Source organism: Nerophis lumbriciformis, linkage group LG24 (assembly GCF_033978685.3).
Source record: "Nerophis lumbriciformis linkage group LG24, RoL_Nlum_v2.1, whole genome shotgun sequence".
Taxonomy (NCBI): Eukaryota; Metazoa; Chordata; class Actinopteri; order Syngnathiformes; family Syngnathidae; genus Nerophis; species Nerophis lumbriciformis.
In genome coordinates this window covers 40480240-40497500 of record NC_084571.2, presented here as the reverse complement: position 1 = coordinate 40497500, position 17261 = coordinate 40480240, and the positions used below count along the sequence as shown (strand labels likewise).

Sequence of the window (17261 nt, the reverse complement as noted above, 5' to 3'; positions counted from 1 at the left end):
AATACTCAATACTTGGTTGGAGCTCCTTTTGCCTCAATTACTGCGTTAATGCGGCGTGGCATGGAGTCGATGAGTTTCTGGCACTGCTCAGGTGTTATGAGAGCCCAGGTTGCTCTGATAGTGGCCTTCAACTCTTCTGCGTTTTTGGGTCTGGCATTCTGCATCTTCCTTTTCACAATACCCCACAGATTTTCTATGGGACTAAGGTCAGGGGAGTTGGCGGGCCAATTTAGAACAGAAATACCATGGTCCGTAAACCAGGCACGGGTAGATTTTGCGCTGTGTGCAGGCGCCAAGTCCTGTTGGAACTTGAAATCTCCATCTCCATAGAGCAGGTCAGCAGCAGGAAGCATGAAGTGCTCTAAAACTTGCTGGTAGACGGCTGCGTTGACCCTGGATCTCAGGAAACAGAGTGGACCGACACCAGCAGATGACATGGCACCCCAAACCATCACCCAACCATGCAAATTTTGCATTTCCTTTGGAAATCGAGGTCCCAGAGTCTGGAGGAAGACAGGAGAGGCACAGGATCCACGTTGCCTGAAGTCTAGTGTAAAGTTTCCACCATCAGTGATGGTTTGGGGTGCCATGTCATCTGCTGGTGTCGGTCCACTCTGTTTCCTGAGATCCAGGGTCAACGCAGCCGTCTACCAGCAAGTTTTAGAGCACTTCATGCTTCCTGCTGCTGACCTGCTCTATGGAGATGGAGATTTCAAGTTCCAACAGGACTTGGCGCCTGCACACAGCGCAAAATCTACCCGTGCCTGGTTTACGGACCATGGTATTTCTGTTCTAAATTGGCCCGCCAACTCCCCTGACCTTAGCCCCATAGAAAATCTGTGGGGTATTGTGAAAAGGAAGATGCAGAATGCCAGACCCAAAAACGCAGAAGAGTTGAAGGCCACTATCAGAGCAACCTGGGCTCTCATAACACCTGAGCAGTGCCAGAAACTCATCGACTCCATGCCACGCCGCATTAACGCAATAATTGAGGCAAAAGGAGCTCCAACCAAGTATTGAGTATTGTACATGCTCATATTTTTCATTTTCATACTTTTCAGTTGGCCAACATTTCTAAAAATCCCTTTTTTGTATTAGCCTTAAGTAATATTCTAATTTTGTGACACACGGAATTTTGGATTTTCATTTGTTGCCACTTCAAATCATCAAAATTAAATGAAATAAACATTTGAATGCATCAGTCTGTGTGCAATGAATAAATATAATGTACAAGTTACACCTTTTGAACGCAATTACTGAAATAAATCAAGTTTTTCAAAATATTCTAATTTACTGGCTTTTACCTGTATAGCACCGCTGCCAAGCACGAGGCCATTGTTTCTAAACGAGCGAACGATCATGGAATCAGCTGGAGAAAAATCGCAAACGAGTCTTAAACCGAAAAGAAAACTGCAGTCATTCCGTGAAGAATATTCAAAAGCCTATCCGGGAATAATTATCCCTTCCAAAAAGGGTGAAAACTAGGCGAATTGCACCTTGTGCAGACAAGATTTTTCGATCGGACACGGAGGAATTAGCGATGTAAAAGACCACGTTGGGACAAAAAAACACGAGTCTAATGCCGTTGCTAGCGATACAAGTGGAAAACTTTCAACGTTTTTCGTATTTTAGCCACAAAAAGGTAATGACACCGATGTTATCTATTGGAATTGTTTAGTACTGTTATACTGTTAAAAGTGTTTATACTATTTATGCTTTCAAGTCCAAGTTGAAGAAATCTTGTTAAATGTTGACAGCATAACTACCAAAATACAGAAGTATGTCCTTAATATTTTTGCAGTGCTATTTCTGTTGAAAAGTTCAAATGATTACATTAGAGATGTGATGTGCCACTTTTCAAGTGTCTGATGGCTTCAATTAATTTTCATTCATTTTTCATATTTTGAATTCTTTTGAAAGGCTTACAAAAAAACTACATTTGAATTGTAATTCCATGCTATTGACAGGACTATTAATTTTAATGAAGTTAGCTTACCATGTTTACAGTATGATAATTGTGATAGAAATGTGAATTTTAGGCACCGAATATTTTTTACAATTGAACAAGGCAGTAGATTATACAAGCTTGGACAGAAAGTTAATAATGACACCAATTGTTTTTTTTTATGGAATTGTTTAGTACTGTTTTACCATTTGTTTACTGTAAAAAGTGTTTATACTTTCAATGAACAAATTGAAGTCTTGTGAAAGGTTGACAGGATAACTGGCATTAACTGTCAAAATAATTTCAAACTATTGAAGTTAGCTTACAGAATAAACATGTCAATCAACCCATATGATTTTTGCTGTAATATTTTTGTTTTGAAAAGTCACTGTGACTGATAGAAAAGTGATGGTTTTAGCAACATTTTAACCTGTCTGAATGCTAATAATCATTTTGCGTCGGGGGGGCGAAGCCCTGAACCCCCCACCAGGACTTTGCAGCCCCTGGACCCTGGCTACTAGGTTTTTCTGATTTCAAAAGTTGGCAGGTATGCCACTCCCATTTGTGTCCGTCCCCCGTACCCTGATTGAGACTCAATATGCAAATCTTAAACTTTCCAGCACACCCCCAAATTTCCCCCCCAAGTGTTCATTAAAGTGTCACCTTCACACCACCTCCTTACTGCTCATCTCCCTCTAACCAAATTCCAACCTTACCCGCCCGCTTCCCTGCAGAGCCACATTGGCACACTGACATTTACACGGGCTGGGTTTGGAGTGATGTGGGGATAGGTGGATAATACTACACTGAGCCCAAGGTGCTGTGGTTGCCATAGTAACAGTGCTCCTCTGCCCCCCTGTGGACAGAGGAGGACACTCCACCATGTCCACCCCTATGCTTCTGTCACTTTGCCGCCTCATTCTTCCTTTTACTAACCTTTGAAACTATCAGCCAGAGGTGACTCCTTTGCATTTTATCATCCTACTATTTTAACTTAGTGTAATTGAAAGCTTTTATTCTTTTCATCTGGCTGATGGTAAACTCCTGAACCTGCGAGTGTTGTCTTTTTTGAAATACTGTGTCACCCTGAAATGGCACTTGACTGTCTCCTTCCCTTTTCTTTGTTCTCATCTTATTATTCTCACTTCTCACTCCTGTCCTGTCTCTATTGGTAAGTCTTACCTCGGCTCAACTCACATGCCGACGCATGATTTTGTTGTTCAGCGCTGCATTAGCTGTGCGCCGCTCTCTTTGTCTTGCAGCTCAATTCCTACCCGAGACTGCGAGAGGAGACGGAGAGGATTGTGACCACCTACATTAGGGAAAGGGAAGGAAAGAGCAAAGACCAGGTTGGTGGGATGATGAGCTCAAAAAACCCAAATCTTCATATTATCTTGTTTTGATGAGATCACAAACCACAACACTGTATTTAATGTTCCTCTAACACAGTGGTTCTCAACCTTTTTTCAGTGATGTACCCCCTGTGAATTTTTTTAAAATTCAAGTACCGTATTTTCCGCACCATAAGGCGCCCTGGGTTATAAGCCGCGCCTTCAATGAACGGCATATTTCAAAACTTTGTCCACCTATAAGCCGCCCCGTGTTATAAGCCGCATCTAACTGCGCTAAAGGAATGTCAAAAAAACAGTCAGATAGGTCAGTCAAACTTTAATAATATATTAAAAACCAGCGTGATGTGGGCGCTCATGGAGTCGTATATCAACATGGACGGAGCTGCGTGAAAAAAGCCACCCGGCCTCTTCGCGTAAACTTAAACTTACCTTAACCACTCGCTCATCTTTTCTTCATCCATCCCTTCGAGTTAGCTTTTATGATGACGCCGGCTGGAAAGGTCTCTTTTGGCAAGGTCTTCCTTTTGAATATCACCATGGGTGGAAGTTTCTGGCCATTAGCATGGCAAGCTAGAACCACAGTGAAGGATGACTTCTCATTCCCTGTGGTGCGAATATTCACCGTACGTGCTCCCGTTGTATCCACAGTGCGGTTCAATCAATCAATCTTTATTTATATAGCCCTAAATCACAAGTGTCTCAAAGGGCTGCACAAGCCACAACGACATCCTCGGTACAAAGCCCACATACGGGCAAGGAAAAACTCACCCCAGTGGGACGTCGATGTGAATGACTATGAGAAACCTTGGAGAGGACCGCATATGTGGGTAACCCCCCCCCTCTAGGGGAGACCGAAAGCAATGGATGTCGAGTGGGTCTGACATAATATTGTGAGAGTCCAGTCCATAGTGGATCCAACATAATAGTAAGAGTCCAGTCCATAGTGGGGCCAGCAGGACACCATCCCGAGCGGAGACGGGTCAGCAGCGCAGAGATGTTCCCAGCCGATGCACAGGCGAGCGGTCCACCCCGGGTCCCGACTCTGGACAACCAGCACTTCATCCATGGCCACCGGACCTGTGCCCCCCCCCCCTCAAGGAAAAGGGGAGCAGAGGAGAAAAGAAAAGAAACGGCAGATCAACTGGTCTAACAGGGGGGCTATTTAAAGGCTAGAGTATACAAATGAGTTTTAAGATGGGACTTAAATGCTTCTACTGAGGTAGCATCTCTAATTGTTACCGGGAGGGCATTCCATAGTACTGGAGCCCCAATAGAAAACGCTCTATAGCCCGCAGACTTTTTTTGGGCTCTGGGAATCACTAATAAGCCGGAGTTCTTTGAACGCAGATTTCTTGCCGGGACATATGGTACAATGCAATCGACAAGATAGGACGGAGCTAGACCGTGTAGTATTTTATACGTAAGTAGTAAAACCTTAAAGTCACATCTTAAGTGCACAGGAAGCCAGTGCAGGTGAGCCAGTATAGGCGTAATATGATCAAACTTTCTTGTTCTTGTCAAAAGTCTAGCAGCCGCATTTTGTACCAACTGTAATTTTTTAATGCTAGACATAGGGAGACCCGAAAATAATACGTTACAGTAGTCGAGACGAGACGTAACGAGCGCATGAATAATGATCTCAGCGTCGCTAGTGGATAAAATAGAACGAATTTTAGCGATATTACGGAGATGAAAGAAGGCCGTTTTAGTAACACTCTTAATGTGTGATTCAAACGAGAGAGTTGGGTCGAAGATAATACCCAACTGGTTCACAGGAATATCAGTTGCTGTGAAATAGTAATCCGTGTGCGGATGGAGAGATTGCGTCTTTTCATGAACCGGATACCTGTCGCTTAGTAGGAGCCATTTTGTGGTCTTTACAGATGTAAACACACAAAGGAAATGAACCGTACGGTAATATCCGCGCGCTTTTTCTTCTTCTACGCGGGCGGGTGGTTGCTTACAGTAGAAGAAGAAGCGCTTCCTGTTCTATGGGGGCGGGTGCTTACCTTGGCGGTTGCTTGCGTAGAAGAAGAAGCGCTTCCTGTTCTACCGGCAAAAAAGATGGCGGCTGTTTACCGAAGTTGCGAGACCGAAACTTTATGAAAATGAATCTTAATATTAATCCATATATAAAGCGCACCGGGTTATAAGGCGCACTGTCAGCTTTTGAGAAAATTTGTGGTTTTTAGGTGCGCCTTAAGGCGCGGAAAATACGGTACCCCCTAATCACAGAGGTGGGTAGTAACGCGCTACATTTACTCCGTTACATCTACTTGAGTAACTTTTGGGATAAATTGTACTTCTAAGAGTAGTTTTAATGCAACATACTTTTACTTTTACTTAAGTATATTTATAGAGAAGGAACGCTACTTTTACTCCGCTACTTTTATCTACATTCAGCTCGCTACTAATTTTTATCGATCTGTTAATGCACGCTTTGTTTGTTTTGGTCTGTCAGACAGACCTTCATAGTGCCTGCCTTACTGGTGACGTTTCACTTCGTTCCACCAATCAGATGCAGTCACTGGTGACGTTGGACCAATCAAACAGAGCCAGGCGGTCACATGACCTGACTTAAACAAGTTGAAAAACTTATTGGGGTGTTACCATTTAGTGGTCAATTGTAGGGAATATGTACTGTACTGTGCAATCTACTAATAAAAGTTCCAATCAATCAATCAAAAGTGTGAAGGAAAAAAGATACTTTTTTATTTCAACCGTACATCCCGTCAAAAGCCTAAAGACTGACCGCACATGAGGACGTTCCTGTCTTCACAATAAAAGTGCCGCTCCATCGCACCTGCGCTTTCACAATAAGAGTCTCCGAAAGCCAGCGCAAACAAGCTAGTAAGCTACGGAGTTTGACGCCAATATATTTCTTGTAAAGTGTATAAAAACGAATATGGAAGCTGGACAAATAAGATGCCAAAAACCCACCACTTTCAGGTGGTATTAGACAGAAAGGAGGAACTTTTATTCTCCATTTGAAAACGTGGACGTTATCATCACTACTGTCTGATTACAATCAGGTAATACACCAACTTATATTCTAGTCTTCATGAAAGAAAGGAATCTATATGTGTTAAACATGCATGTATATTCATTAAAACACCTTTAACATGTAAACAAAAACAGCAAAATAAATACATATAAATTATATACTGTATATATCAATGTATATATATTATATATATATATGATATGAGTGTGTATGTTACTCATCAGTTACTCAGTACTTGAGTAGTTTTTTCACAACATACTTTTTACTTTTACTCAAGTAAATATTTGGGTGACTACTCCTTACTTTTACTTGAGTAATAAATCTCTAAAGTAACAGTACTCTTACTTGAGTACAATTTCTGGCTACTCTACCCACCTCTGCCTAATCATAGCAAAGCATTTTCGGTTGAAAAAAAGAGATAACGAAGTAAAATACAGCACTATGTCATCAGTTACTGATTTATTCAATTGCATAACAGTGCAAAAATATTGCTCATTTGTAGTGGTCTTTCTTGAACTATTTGGAAAAAAAGATAGGTTTTTATTTATATTTATAAAGGATTTTTGAATTGTTGCTATTTTTAGAATATTTAAAAAAAGAAATCTCACGTACCCCTTGGCATACCTTCAAGTACCCCCAGGGGTACGCGTACCCCCATTTGAGAACCACTGCTCTCACACTCTGCTTCTCAATTATTATGAAAGAAAACTCTCCGCCACAACTACAAAGAGTATCATCCATAAAATTGTAATAAGTACACCACTGCTTAACATTGTATCCTTATTTACATTAAAGAAAACAAGAAAGATGAAATAAATATAGATCAACTTACAACAAAGAATAACTTTCTTAACATAGTTTTTTTTTGGTCTGTAAAAAAAAAAGTTTAAAGTGCATCGATTTGCCTGATATTATGCAAAAATCCATCCATTCATCTTCTTCCGCTTATCCGAGGTCGGGTCGCGGGGGCAGCAGCCTAAGCAGGGAAGCCCAGACTTCCCTCTCCCCAGCCACTTCGTCCAGCTCCTCCTGTGGGACCCCGAGGCGTTCCCAGGCCAGCCGGTAGACATAGTCTTCCCAACGTGTCCTGGGTCTTCCCCGCGGCCTCCTACCGGTCGGACGTGCCCTAAACACCTCCCTAGGGAGGCGTTCGGGTGGCATCCTGACCAGATGCCCGAACCACCTCATCTGGCTCCTCTCCATGTGGAGGAGCAGCGGCTTTACTTTGAGCTCCCCCCGGATGACAGAGCTTCTCACCCTATCTCTAAGGGAGAGCCCCGCCACCCGGCGGAGGAAACTCATTTCGGCCGCTTGTACCCGTGATCTTGTCCTTTCGGTCATAACCCAAAGCTCATGACCATAGGTGAGGATGGGAACGTAGATCGACCGGTAAATTGAGAGCTTTGCCTTCCGGCTCAGCTCCTTCTTCACCACAACGGATCGATACAGCGTCCGCATTACTGAAGACGCCGCACCGATCCGCCTGTCGATCTCACCATCCACTCTTCCCACAAGACTCCGAGGTACTTGAACTCCTCCACTTGGGGCAGGGTCTCCTCCCCAACCCGGAGATGGCACTCCACCCTTTTCCGGGCGAGAACCATGGTCTCGGACTTGGAGGGGCTGATTCTCATCCCAGTCGCTTCACACTCAGCTGCGAACCGATCCAGATTATGCAAAAATGTCCTTATTTAAATTATAAACATTTTAGACAGACTTGAGCCACTCAATACTTAAATATAAAATTACATCAATAAATTCTTACATCCATCCATCCATTTTCTACCGCTTGTCCCTTTTTTTTGGGGTCGCGGGGGGTGCCGGAGCCTATCTCAGCTGCATTCGGGCGGAAGGCAGTGTGCACCCTGGACAAGTCGCCACCTCATCGCAGGGCCAACACAGATAGACAGACAACATTCACACTCACATTCACGCACTAGGACCAATTTAGTTTTGCCAATAAATAATAAATTATTATAAATTGAAATTGATCAACAGCACAATATATAAAACATTTAAACCTGCAAAACAAAAATGAATGTAACATTTTTTTTTTTGGAATTAAAAATGAGGATTTTAAGATTAATGGGTGCAATGACCACGTTTTGCAGTGCACCGCTTTACGAAGCGGGGTTGGAAGCATCCTTCCATCCATCCATCCATCCATCTGAATATGTATGTAAAAGAGGCCTTGCAACATTGAACACATTATTTCCCCTCAAAAATGGTGATTAGATATCCAGTCTGCATGTATTAATTACACAGGGACATTACTACCATCCTGAGAGTGGTTCAGGATACCTTGCATGGTGGTTGAAGATCCATCCATCTTTTTACGCTTATCCGAGGTCGGGTCGCGGGGGCAGCAGCCTAAGCAGGGAAGCCCAGACTTCCCTCTCCCCAGCCACTTCGGGATCCCGAGCCATTCCCAGGCCAGCCGGGAGACATAGTCTTCCCAATATGTCCTGGGTCTTCCCCGTGGCCTCCTACCGGTCGGACGTGCCCGAAACACCTCCCTAGGGAGGCTTTTGGGTAGCATCCTGACCAAATGCCCGAACCACCTCATCTGGCTCCTCTCCATGTGGAGGAGCAGCAGCTTTACTTTGAGCTCCTCCCGGATGACAGAGCTTCTCACCCTATCTCTAAGGGAGTGCACGCTTGTACCCGTGATCTTGTCCTTTCGGTCATAACCCAAAGCTCATGACCATAGGTGAGGATGGGAACGTAGATCGACCGGTAAATTGAGAGCTTTGCCTTCCGGCTCAGCTCCTTCTTCACCACAACGAACCGATACAGCGTCCGCATTACCAAAGACGCCTGTCGATCTCACCATCCACTCTTCCCTCACTCGTGAACAAGACTCCGAGGTACTTGAACTCCTCCACTTGGGGTAAAATCTCCTCCCCAACCCGGATATGGCGCTCCACCCTTTTCCGGGCAAGAAAAAACATTTTTTTTTTGCTAATAATCATTAACTTTAGAATTTGATGCCAGCAACACGTGACAAAGAAGTTGGGAAAGGTGGCGATAAATACTGATAAAGTTGAGGAATGCCCATCAAACACTTATTTGGAGCATCCCACAGGTGTGCAGGCTAATTGGGAACAGGTGGGTGCCATGATTGGGTATAAAAACAGCTTCCCAAAAAATGCTCAGTCTTTCACAAGAAAGGATGGGGCGAGGTACACCCCTTTGTCCACAACTGCGTGAGCAAATAGTCGAACAGTTTAAGAACAACGTTTCTCAAAGTGCAATTGCAAGAAATTGAGGGATTTCAACATCTACGCTCCATAATATCATCAAAAGGTTCAGAGAATCTGGAGAAATCACTCCACGTAAGCGGCATGGCCGGAAACCAACATTGAATGACCGTGACGTTCCATCCCTCAGACGGCGCTGTATCAAAAACCGACATCAATCTCTAAAGGATATCACCACATGGGCTCAGGAACACTTCAGAAAACTACTGTCACTAAATACTAGTGATGGGTTGATGAGGCGTCATGAAGCGTTTCGACACATTGCAAAACTGTATTGATACTGTGTCGATACTGTGTCACTAAATACTGACATCTGCTGGACATTAAAAATCCCTACAGGACAAATATTAAATACTTATTCGCTAAACACACATAACGTCAAGATATTTTTTTTGTGCTGCTTGTGACTTCTAAAAGATGTCTTTTAATTGCAACCCTTCTGCCCTAATTGTGATTTTCTGCTTCAAATGAAGGTTCTGCTGCTGATTGACATTGAGCTGTCCTACATCAACACCAACCATGAGGATTTCATTGGCTTTGCTAAGTATGCAACCCCCAACCCTTCCTCCCTCCTCACCGTACTTGACGCTTGTACTCAGGTGCACAACACTGGGCTCACATGTAGAAGTGCTCTCTGGCACTCATTAGATACATAAGGAAAGAAATCATTAGCCGCTTGCATCAGTGTTCCTGAACATACTGGTTGCTGTTGCAGCGACATGAGAGCATGTTTATCTTTAAGGTGGGAGGAGGAAGTCGAGTTCCAATGAGCCTTCCACAAGCTATTTGACTGTAAAGGTTGCTCAATGGTGCCAGTCAACATAGCTGTGCTAATGTTAGTTTACAGCGCTGACACCTACACTGCAAAAAGTTAGTGTTCAAAAACAAGAAAAAAATAAAAATAAATTAGGGGTACCGTATTTTCCGCACCATAAGGCGCCCTGGGTTATAAGCCGCGCCTTCAATGAACGGCATATTTCAAAACTTTGTCCACCTATAAGCCGCCCCGTGTTATAAGCCGCATCTAACTGCGCTAAAGGAATGTCAAAAAAACAGTCAGATAGGTCAGTCAAACTTTAATAATATATTAAAAACCAGCGTGATGTGGGCGCGCATGGAGTCGTATATCAACATGGACGGAGCTGCGTGAAAAAAGCCACCCGGCCTCTTCGCGTAAACTTACCTTAACCACTCGCTCATCTTTTCTTCATCCATCCATCCTTTCGAGTTAGCTTTTATGATGACGCCGGCTGGAAAGGTCTCTTTTGGCAAGGTCTTCCTTTTGAATATCACCATGGGTGGAAGTTTCTGGCCATTAGCATGGCAAGCTAGAACCACAGTGAAGGATGACTTCTCATTCCCTGTGGTGCGAATATTCACCGTACGTGCTCCCGTTGTATCCACAGTGCGGTTCACAGGAATATCAAAAGTCAGTGGAACCTCGTCCATGTTGATAATGTTCTCTGGCCGGATCTTTTTTTCAGCTATCTTGTTTTTACAATATGCACGGAAAGTAGCCAGCTTTTCTTGAAAGTCTTTAGGCAGTTGCTGTGAAATAGTAGTCCGTGTGCGGATGGAGAGATTGCGTCTTTTCATGAACCGGAAACCTGTCGCTTAGTAGGAGCCATTTTGTGGTCTTTACAGATGTAAACACACAAAGGAAATGAAACGTAATATCCGCGCGCTTCTTCTTCTTCTACGCGGGCGGGTGGTTGCTTACAGTAGAAGAAGAAGCGCTTCCTGTTCTATGGGGGCGGGTGCTTACCTTGGCGGTTGCTTGCGTAGAAGAAGAAGCACTTCCTCTTCTACGGGGAAAAAAGATGGCGGCTGTTTACCGTAGTTGCGAGACCGAAACTTTATGAAAATGAATCTTAATATTAATCCATACATAAAGCGCACCGGGTTATAAGCCGCACTGTCAGCTTTTGAGTAAATTTGTAGTTTTTAGGTGCGGCTAATAGTGCGGAAAATACGGTATTTTATTTGAACTAAGCAAAATGATCTGCCAACAGAACAAGAAAATTTGGCTTGTCAAGACTTTCCAAAACAAGTCAAATTAGCTAACCTCAATAAACCCCAAAATATTTTTTGTCACGTTCAAACACTGAGGACATCTATTAAACAAGACAAAAGGCAAGGAATCAAACAGAGACAGAATTCAATTTGGACTCAATATTGAGGAGAGACATGGCCACTGCACTCTCTGCACAGTCCTGCACCACGCTCTGACGAAGAAGGTTTTCGTCTCCTCTTTTATTAGATATTCAATGTTCACGCACCAACACATGTCTCATTAGAAATAGGAAGTATGTAAAACAGTCATTGTTTTCGGTCTCATTGAAGTCCAAGAAGAGGATTTCTCGGGCTTGGGCTCTTCCTGGATCCAGCTGGGGCAGGTGTTGGAGGACAAATGGATAACCCCTCCCGTCTCCTGACCACAGCAACTTCAAGAGGGCAACGGGTCGTAAATAGCGTTGGCCTCGGTTACCAAATAGTTGGAAGAGAGTTTGTGAAATACTTCAGAGAGAGTTCGTTTAACACTTCAAAGAGAGTTCCTCTGGAAGTTGAGCAGATCCTGCCATCTGTCCGTGTTGAAATCACAGTGGCGTTTCACGAGCCTTCTTCCTCTTGTTAGGCCTCGAAAGACAGCATTCATAATACGTTTCTTTTGTGATAACTTACAAACAATTATTCCAACAATTTTTTTCTTTTTCTTGGTAGAAAAAAAAAGAATGAGACCCTTTTGCTCAATATGTTGAAAAATATTCTTAAATGAAGTAAATGCTCGTGCTATTATCTTGACATAATGATATGTGCTCAGCATTACATTTCTTGAAACCAGCAAACTTATAATAATAATAATAATAGATTTTATTTGTAAAAAGCACTTTATATTGAGTAAACAATCTCAAAGTGCTACAGTGTATTACAAAATAAAAAGATAATAAAGAAAACTACTAAACTACCGTATTTTTCGGAGTATAAGTCGCACCGGAGTATAAGTCGCAGCTGCCGAAAATGCACAATAAAGAAGGAAAAAACATATATAAATCGCACTGGAGCTTGGCCAAACTATGAAAAAAACTGCGAAAGATACAGTACTAAAAACTACCATATTTTTCGGACTATAAGTCGCAGTTTTTTTCATAGTTTGCCCGGTTGTGCGACTTATACTCAGGAGCGACTTATGTGTGAAATGATTAACACATTAGCGTAAAATATCAAATAATATTATTTAGCTCATTCACCTAAAAGACTAGACCAGTGGTTCTTAACCTTGTTGGAGGTACCGAACCCCAGCAGTTTCATATGCGCATTCACCTGAAAAATAAAATGTTTTTTTTTTTTTCAAATTCAAGACAAAGTTATATGTTTTTGGTAACACTTTAGTATGGGGAACATATTCTAAGTAACAAAGACTTAATTTAGAGTTATTTGGTTAGGGTTAGGGTTAGAGGGTTAGGGCCAGGGTTAGAGGGTTAGGGTTATAATAAGGCATTAATAAGTACTTAATAATGACTACCGTATTTTTCAGACTATAAGTCGCAGTTTTTTTTCATAGTTTGGCCGGGGGTGCGACTTATACTCAGGAGCGACGTATGTGTGAAATTATTAACACAAGCGTAAAATATCAAATAATATTATTGATGTCATTCACGTAAGAGACTAGACGTATAAGATTTCATGGGATTTAGCGATTAGGAGTGACAGATTGTTTGGTAAACGTATAGCATGTTCTATATGTTATAGTTATTTGAATGACTCTTACCATAATATGTTACGTTAACATACCCGTTGGTTATTTATGCCTCATATAACGTACACTTATTCAGCCTGTTGTTCACTATTCTTTATTTATTTTAAATTGCCTTTCAAATGTCTATTCTTGATGTTGGCTTTTATCAAATACATTCCCCAAAAAATGCGACTTATACTCCAGTGCAACTTATATATGTTTTTTCCCTTCTTTATTATGCATTTTCGGCCGGTGCGACTTATAATCCGAAAAAATACGGTAATTTATTGTTGTTAATGGAAAGGCAACAAGGCAAGCGCTTGTTACTCTCGGGGTCTCCTAGCCGCTCAGGCAAATCATATTGTCTAAAAATGCATTTTTCCATGCATAACATGACATCATCGCACCAAGTGCGTGCTCTTTCAGTCAATTAGTGCGCATTTATACAGCCCGGCCAAATGTTTTTTAATTGTAATTTTGAAGAATTTATCTGAATGTGCATTAACTATTTCTGTTCAAAATTGTTTGAAATGTCACATGTTAAGTGTTTAAATATTAACTGTCAGTTTACTGTACTGTGCCAACTGTACTACTATATGAGTACCTATTTTCTATTGTATTATTGAAAATAAAACAGCAAAGTTCATTTGGCTGTCATCTGTTTTAATTATGAGACACAATTGTGTCAAAATCATGATTTTTTTTTTCATGCTTGAAATAAGAAATGATGACTTTAAAAAAGTAGTTTTATACTTGTGAGTGTTGATGACACAGCTTTGCAACACTTGATATTCTAGTTTCAAGCATGTTTTACTCAATATACAGGTAAAAGCCAGTAAATTAGAATATTTTGAAAAACTTGATTTATTTCAGTAATTGCATTCAAAAGGTGTAACTTGTACATTATATTTATTCATTGCACACAGACTGATGCATTCAAATGTTTATTTCATTTAATTTTGATGATTTGAAGTGGCAACAAATGAAAATCCAAAATTCCGTGTGTCACAAAATTAGAATATTACTTAAGGCTAATACAAAAAAGGGATTTTTAGAAATGTTGGCCAACTGAAAAGTATGAAAATGAAAAATATGAGCATGTACAATACTCAATACTTGGTTGGAGCTCCTTTTGCCTCAATTACTGCGTTAATGCGGCGTGGCATGGAGTCGATGAGTTTCTGGCACTGCTCAGGTGTTATGAGAGCCCAGGTTGCTCTGATAGTGGCCTTCAACTCTTCTGCGTTTTTGGGTCTGGCATTCTGCATCTTCCTTTTCACAATACCCCACAGATTTTCTATGGGGCTAAGGTCAGGGGAGTTGGCGGGCCAATTTAGAACAGAAATACCATGGTCCGTAAACCAGGCACGGGTAGATTTTGCGCTGTGTGCAGGCGCCAAGTCCTGTTGGAACTTGAAATCTCCATCTCCATAGAGCAGGTCAGCAGCAGGAAGCATGAAGTGCTCTAAAACTTGCTGGTAGACGGCTGCGTTGACCCTGGATCTCAGGAAACAGAGTGGACCGACACCAGCAGATGACATGGCACCCCAAACCATCACCCAACCATGCAAATTTTGCATTTCCTTTGGAAATCGAGGTCCCAGAGTATGGAGGAAGACAGGAGAGGCACAGGATCCACATTGCCTGAAGTCTAGTGTAAAGTTTCCACCATCAGTGATGGTTTGGGGTGCCATGTCATCTGCTGGTGTCGGTCCACTCTGTTTCCTGAGATCCAGGGTCAACGCAGCCGTCTACCAGCAAGTTTTAGAGCACTTCATGCTTCCTGCTGCTGACCTGCTCTATGGAGATGGAGATTTCAAGTTCCAACAGGACTTGGCGCCTGCACACAGCGCAAAATCTACCCGTGCCTGGTTTACGGACCATGGTATTTCTGTTCTAAATTGGCCCGCCAACTCCCCTGACCTTAGCCCCATAGAAAATCTGTGGGGTATTGTGAAAAGGAAGATGCAGAATGCCAGACCCAAAAACGCAGAAGAGTTGAAGGCCACTATCAGAGCAACCTGGGCTCTCATAACACCTGAGCAGTGCCAGAAACTCATCGACTCCATGCCACGCCGCATTAACGCAGTAATTGAGGCAAAAGGAGCTCCAACCAAGTATTGAGTATTGTACATGCTCATATTTTTCATTTTCATACTTTTCAGTTGGCCAACATTTCTAAAAATCCCTTTTTTGTATTAGCCTTAAGTAATATTCTAATTTTGTGACACACGGAATTTTGGATTTTCATTTGTTGCCACTTCAAATCATCAAAATTAAATGAAATAAACATTTGAATGCATCAGTCTGTGTGCAATGAATAAATATAATGTACAAGTTACACCTTTTGAATGCAATTACTGAAATAAATCAAGTTTTTCAAAATATTCTAATTTACTGGCTTTTACCTGTAGGTCATCAAATCTCAGCAACAAGCTGTAATATCTTACTGAGATCATTTAGGACCAAAACACTTAAAACAAGTAAAACACTCTAACATAAAATCTGCTTAATGAGAAGAATGATCTTATCAGACAGAAAATAAGCAAATTTCACCCTTATTTGAGATATTTATTCTTACTTAAATGTCACTTTTTGCAGTGTAGCCGCTGTTGTGGAAATGACTGACTTGGAGTCTCTCGGTTGCCTTCACATTTTGGATGTATTGGTAGCAGATAGTGGATCTTGCCTGCTCCCTGTGTGTGTGTGTGTGTGTGTGTGTGTGTGTGTGTGTGTGTGTGTGTGTGTGTGTGTGTGTGTGTGTGTGTGTGTGTGTGTGTGTGTGTGTGCCGTGGCTTTTAACTTCTAAACAAAGCCAGTCAGTGTTGGCAATTGATGCCTCGCATCTGCATGGCGAGTTGATTCCCGTATCACAAGTTGGAGGTCCCCCAGGGCACTTTAACGGTTCTTATGACGTCACTTTCAGTCTTGACCACAGAAGGCTGGATGACGGTAGCCCCGCAGGGTTCGGCAACAACAGGTGGGCTGACCAAACAACATAGGGGTGTGTGTGTAGGTGTGTGTGAGACTGAGACAGTTTGATGACTTTTCAAAGTGTACATTTGACATCTTTGTTTTCCTGCCACTACTTATTGTCTTCTCTCTCCATCTTTGTGTGATGGCAGTGCACAGCAGAGGAGCATAGTGGCCAACAAGAAGCGGGCCATGCCCAACCAGGTATGATTTATTACCAGCTTTATCACTAATGTCACATGTCATCTCCCTTGACAAACGTCTCCCATACCTGCCAACTACTCCGGTTTTCCCGTAATTAGTACGGTTTTCATCAACCTATTCCGGGTTACGGTTGCAGTGATAAATAAAAAATACGGTTTTTCATTAATGAAAAAAAAAAAGGGTGAAAACTACGCGAATTGCACCTTGTGCAGACAAGATTTTTCGATCGGACACGGAGGAATTAGCGATGTAAAAGACCACGTTGGGACAAAAAAAACACAAGTCTAATGCCGTTGCTAGCGATACAAGTGGAAAACTTTCAACGTTTTTCGTCGCCCAAACAGATTCTTTGGATGTGATAAATGCCGAAGTTTTATTTACGGAGGCAATAATTGAGCATGGACTTCCAATCGCACTGGCTGATCACATGGGACAGTTAAATGTTTGTAATGCAACCTTTAAAAATTATTACGCGGTGATCGCGGTCCCAAAAATAAACTTTTCTTGCATGATAATGTCCAGAAAAACTCACTTTATATTACTATAGAGTCCTTTTAACGAATGAGTTTGATGGTTTATCACAAACCTTAAATGAAAGAAGTCCTTTGTTCTCCTGCACCATGCATGCACTTTGGCCTTGCTTCGTGTTTGGTGCGCAATCCTGTCGGCTGTATTTCACAGCACGTCTTTGACAACTTGAAGTGGCATAAAACATTTAAAACAAAGGGGTTATAGGAACAATCACTTTCAGTGTTTTTATGCCACTTCAAGTTGTCAAAGACGGTAT

The 17261-nt window shown here is 42.1% G+C and overlaps 1 protein-coding gene across 4 annotated transcripts in view; it reads left to right on the top strand.

Annotated features, from left to right (window-relative positions):
- The window catches only part of dnm2a (dynamin 2a), a 116789-nt gene that overhangs the window by 62836 nt on the left and 36692 nt on the right, over positions 1–17261 (top strand). For all 4 annotated transcript variants that reach the window (XM_061982096.1, XM_061982095.1, XM_061982094.1 and 1 more), the window contains exons 11-13: positions 3208–3294; positions 10035–10105; positions 16423–16474. In XM_061982096.1, coding sequence (XP_061838080.1) covers positions 3208–3294; positions 10035–10105; positions 16423–16474 — 210 coding nt within the window. The remainder of the gene's footprint in view (positions 1–3207; positions 3295–10034; positions 10106–16422; positions 16475–17261) is intronic.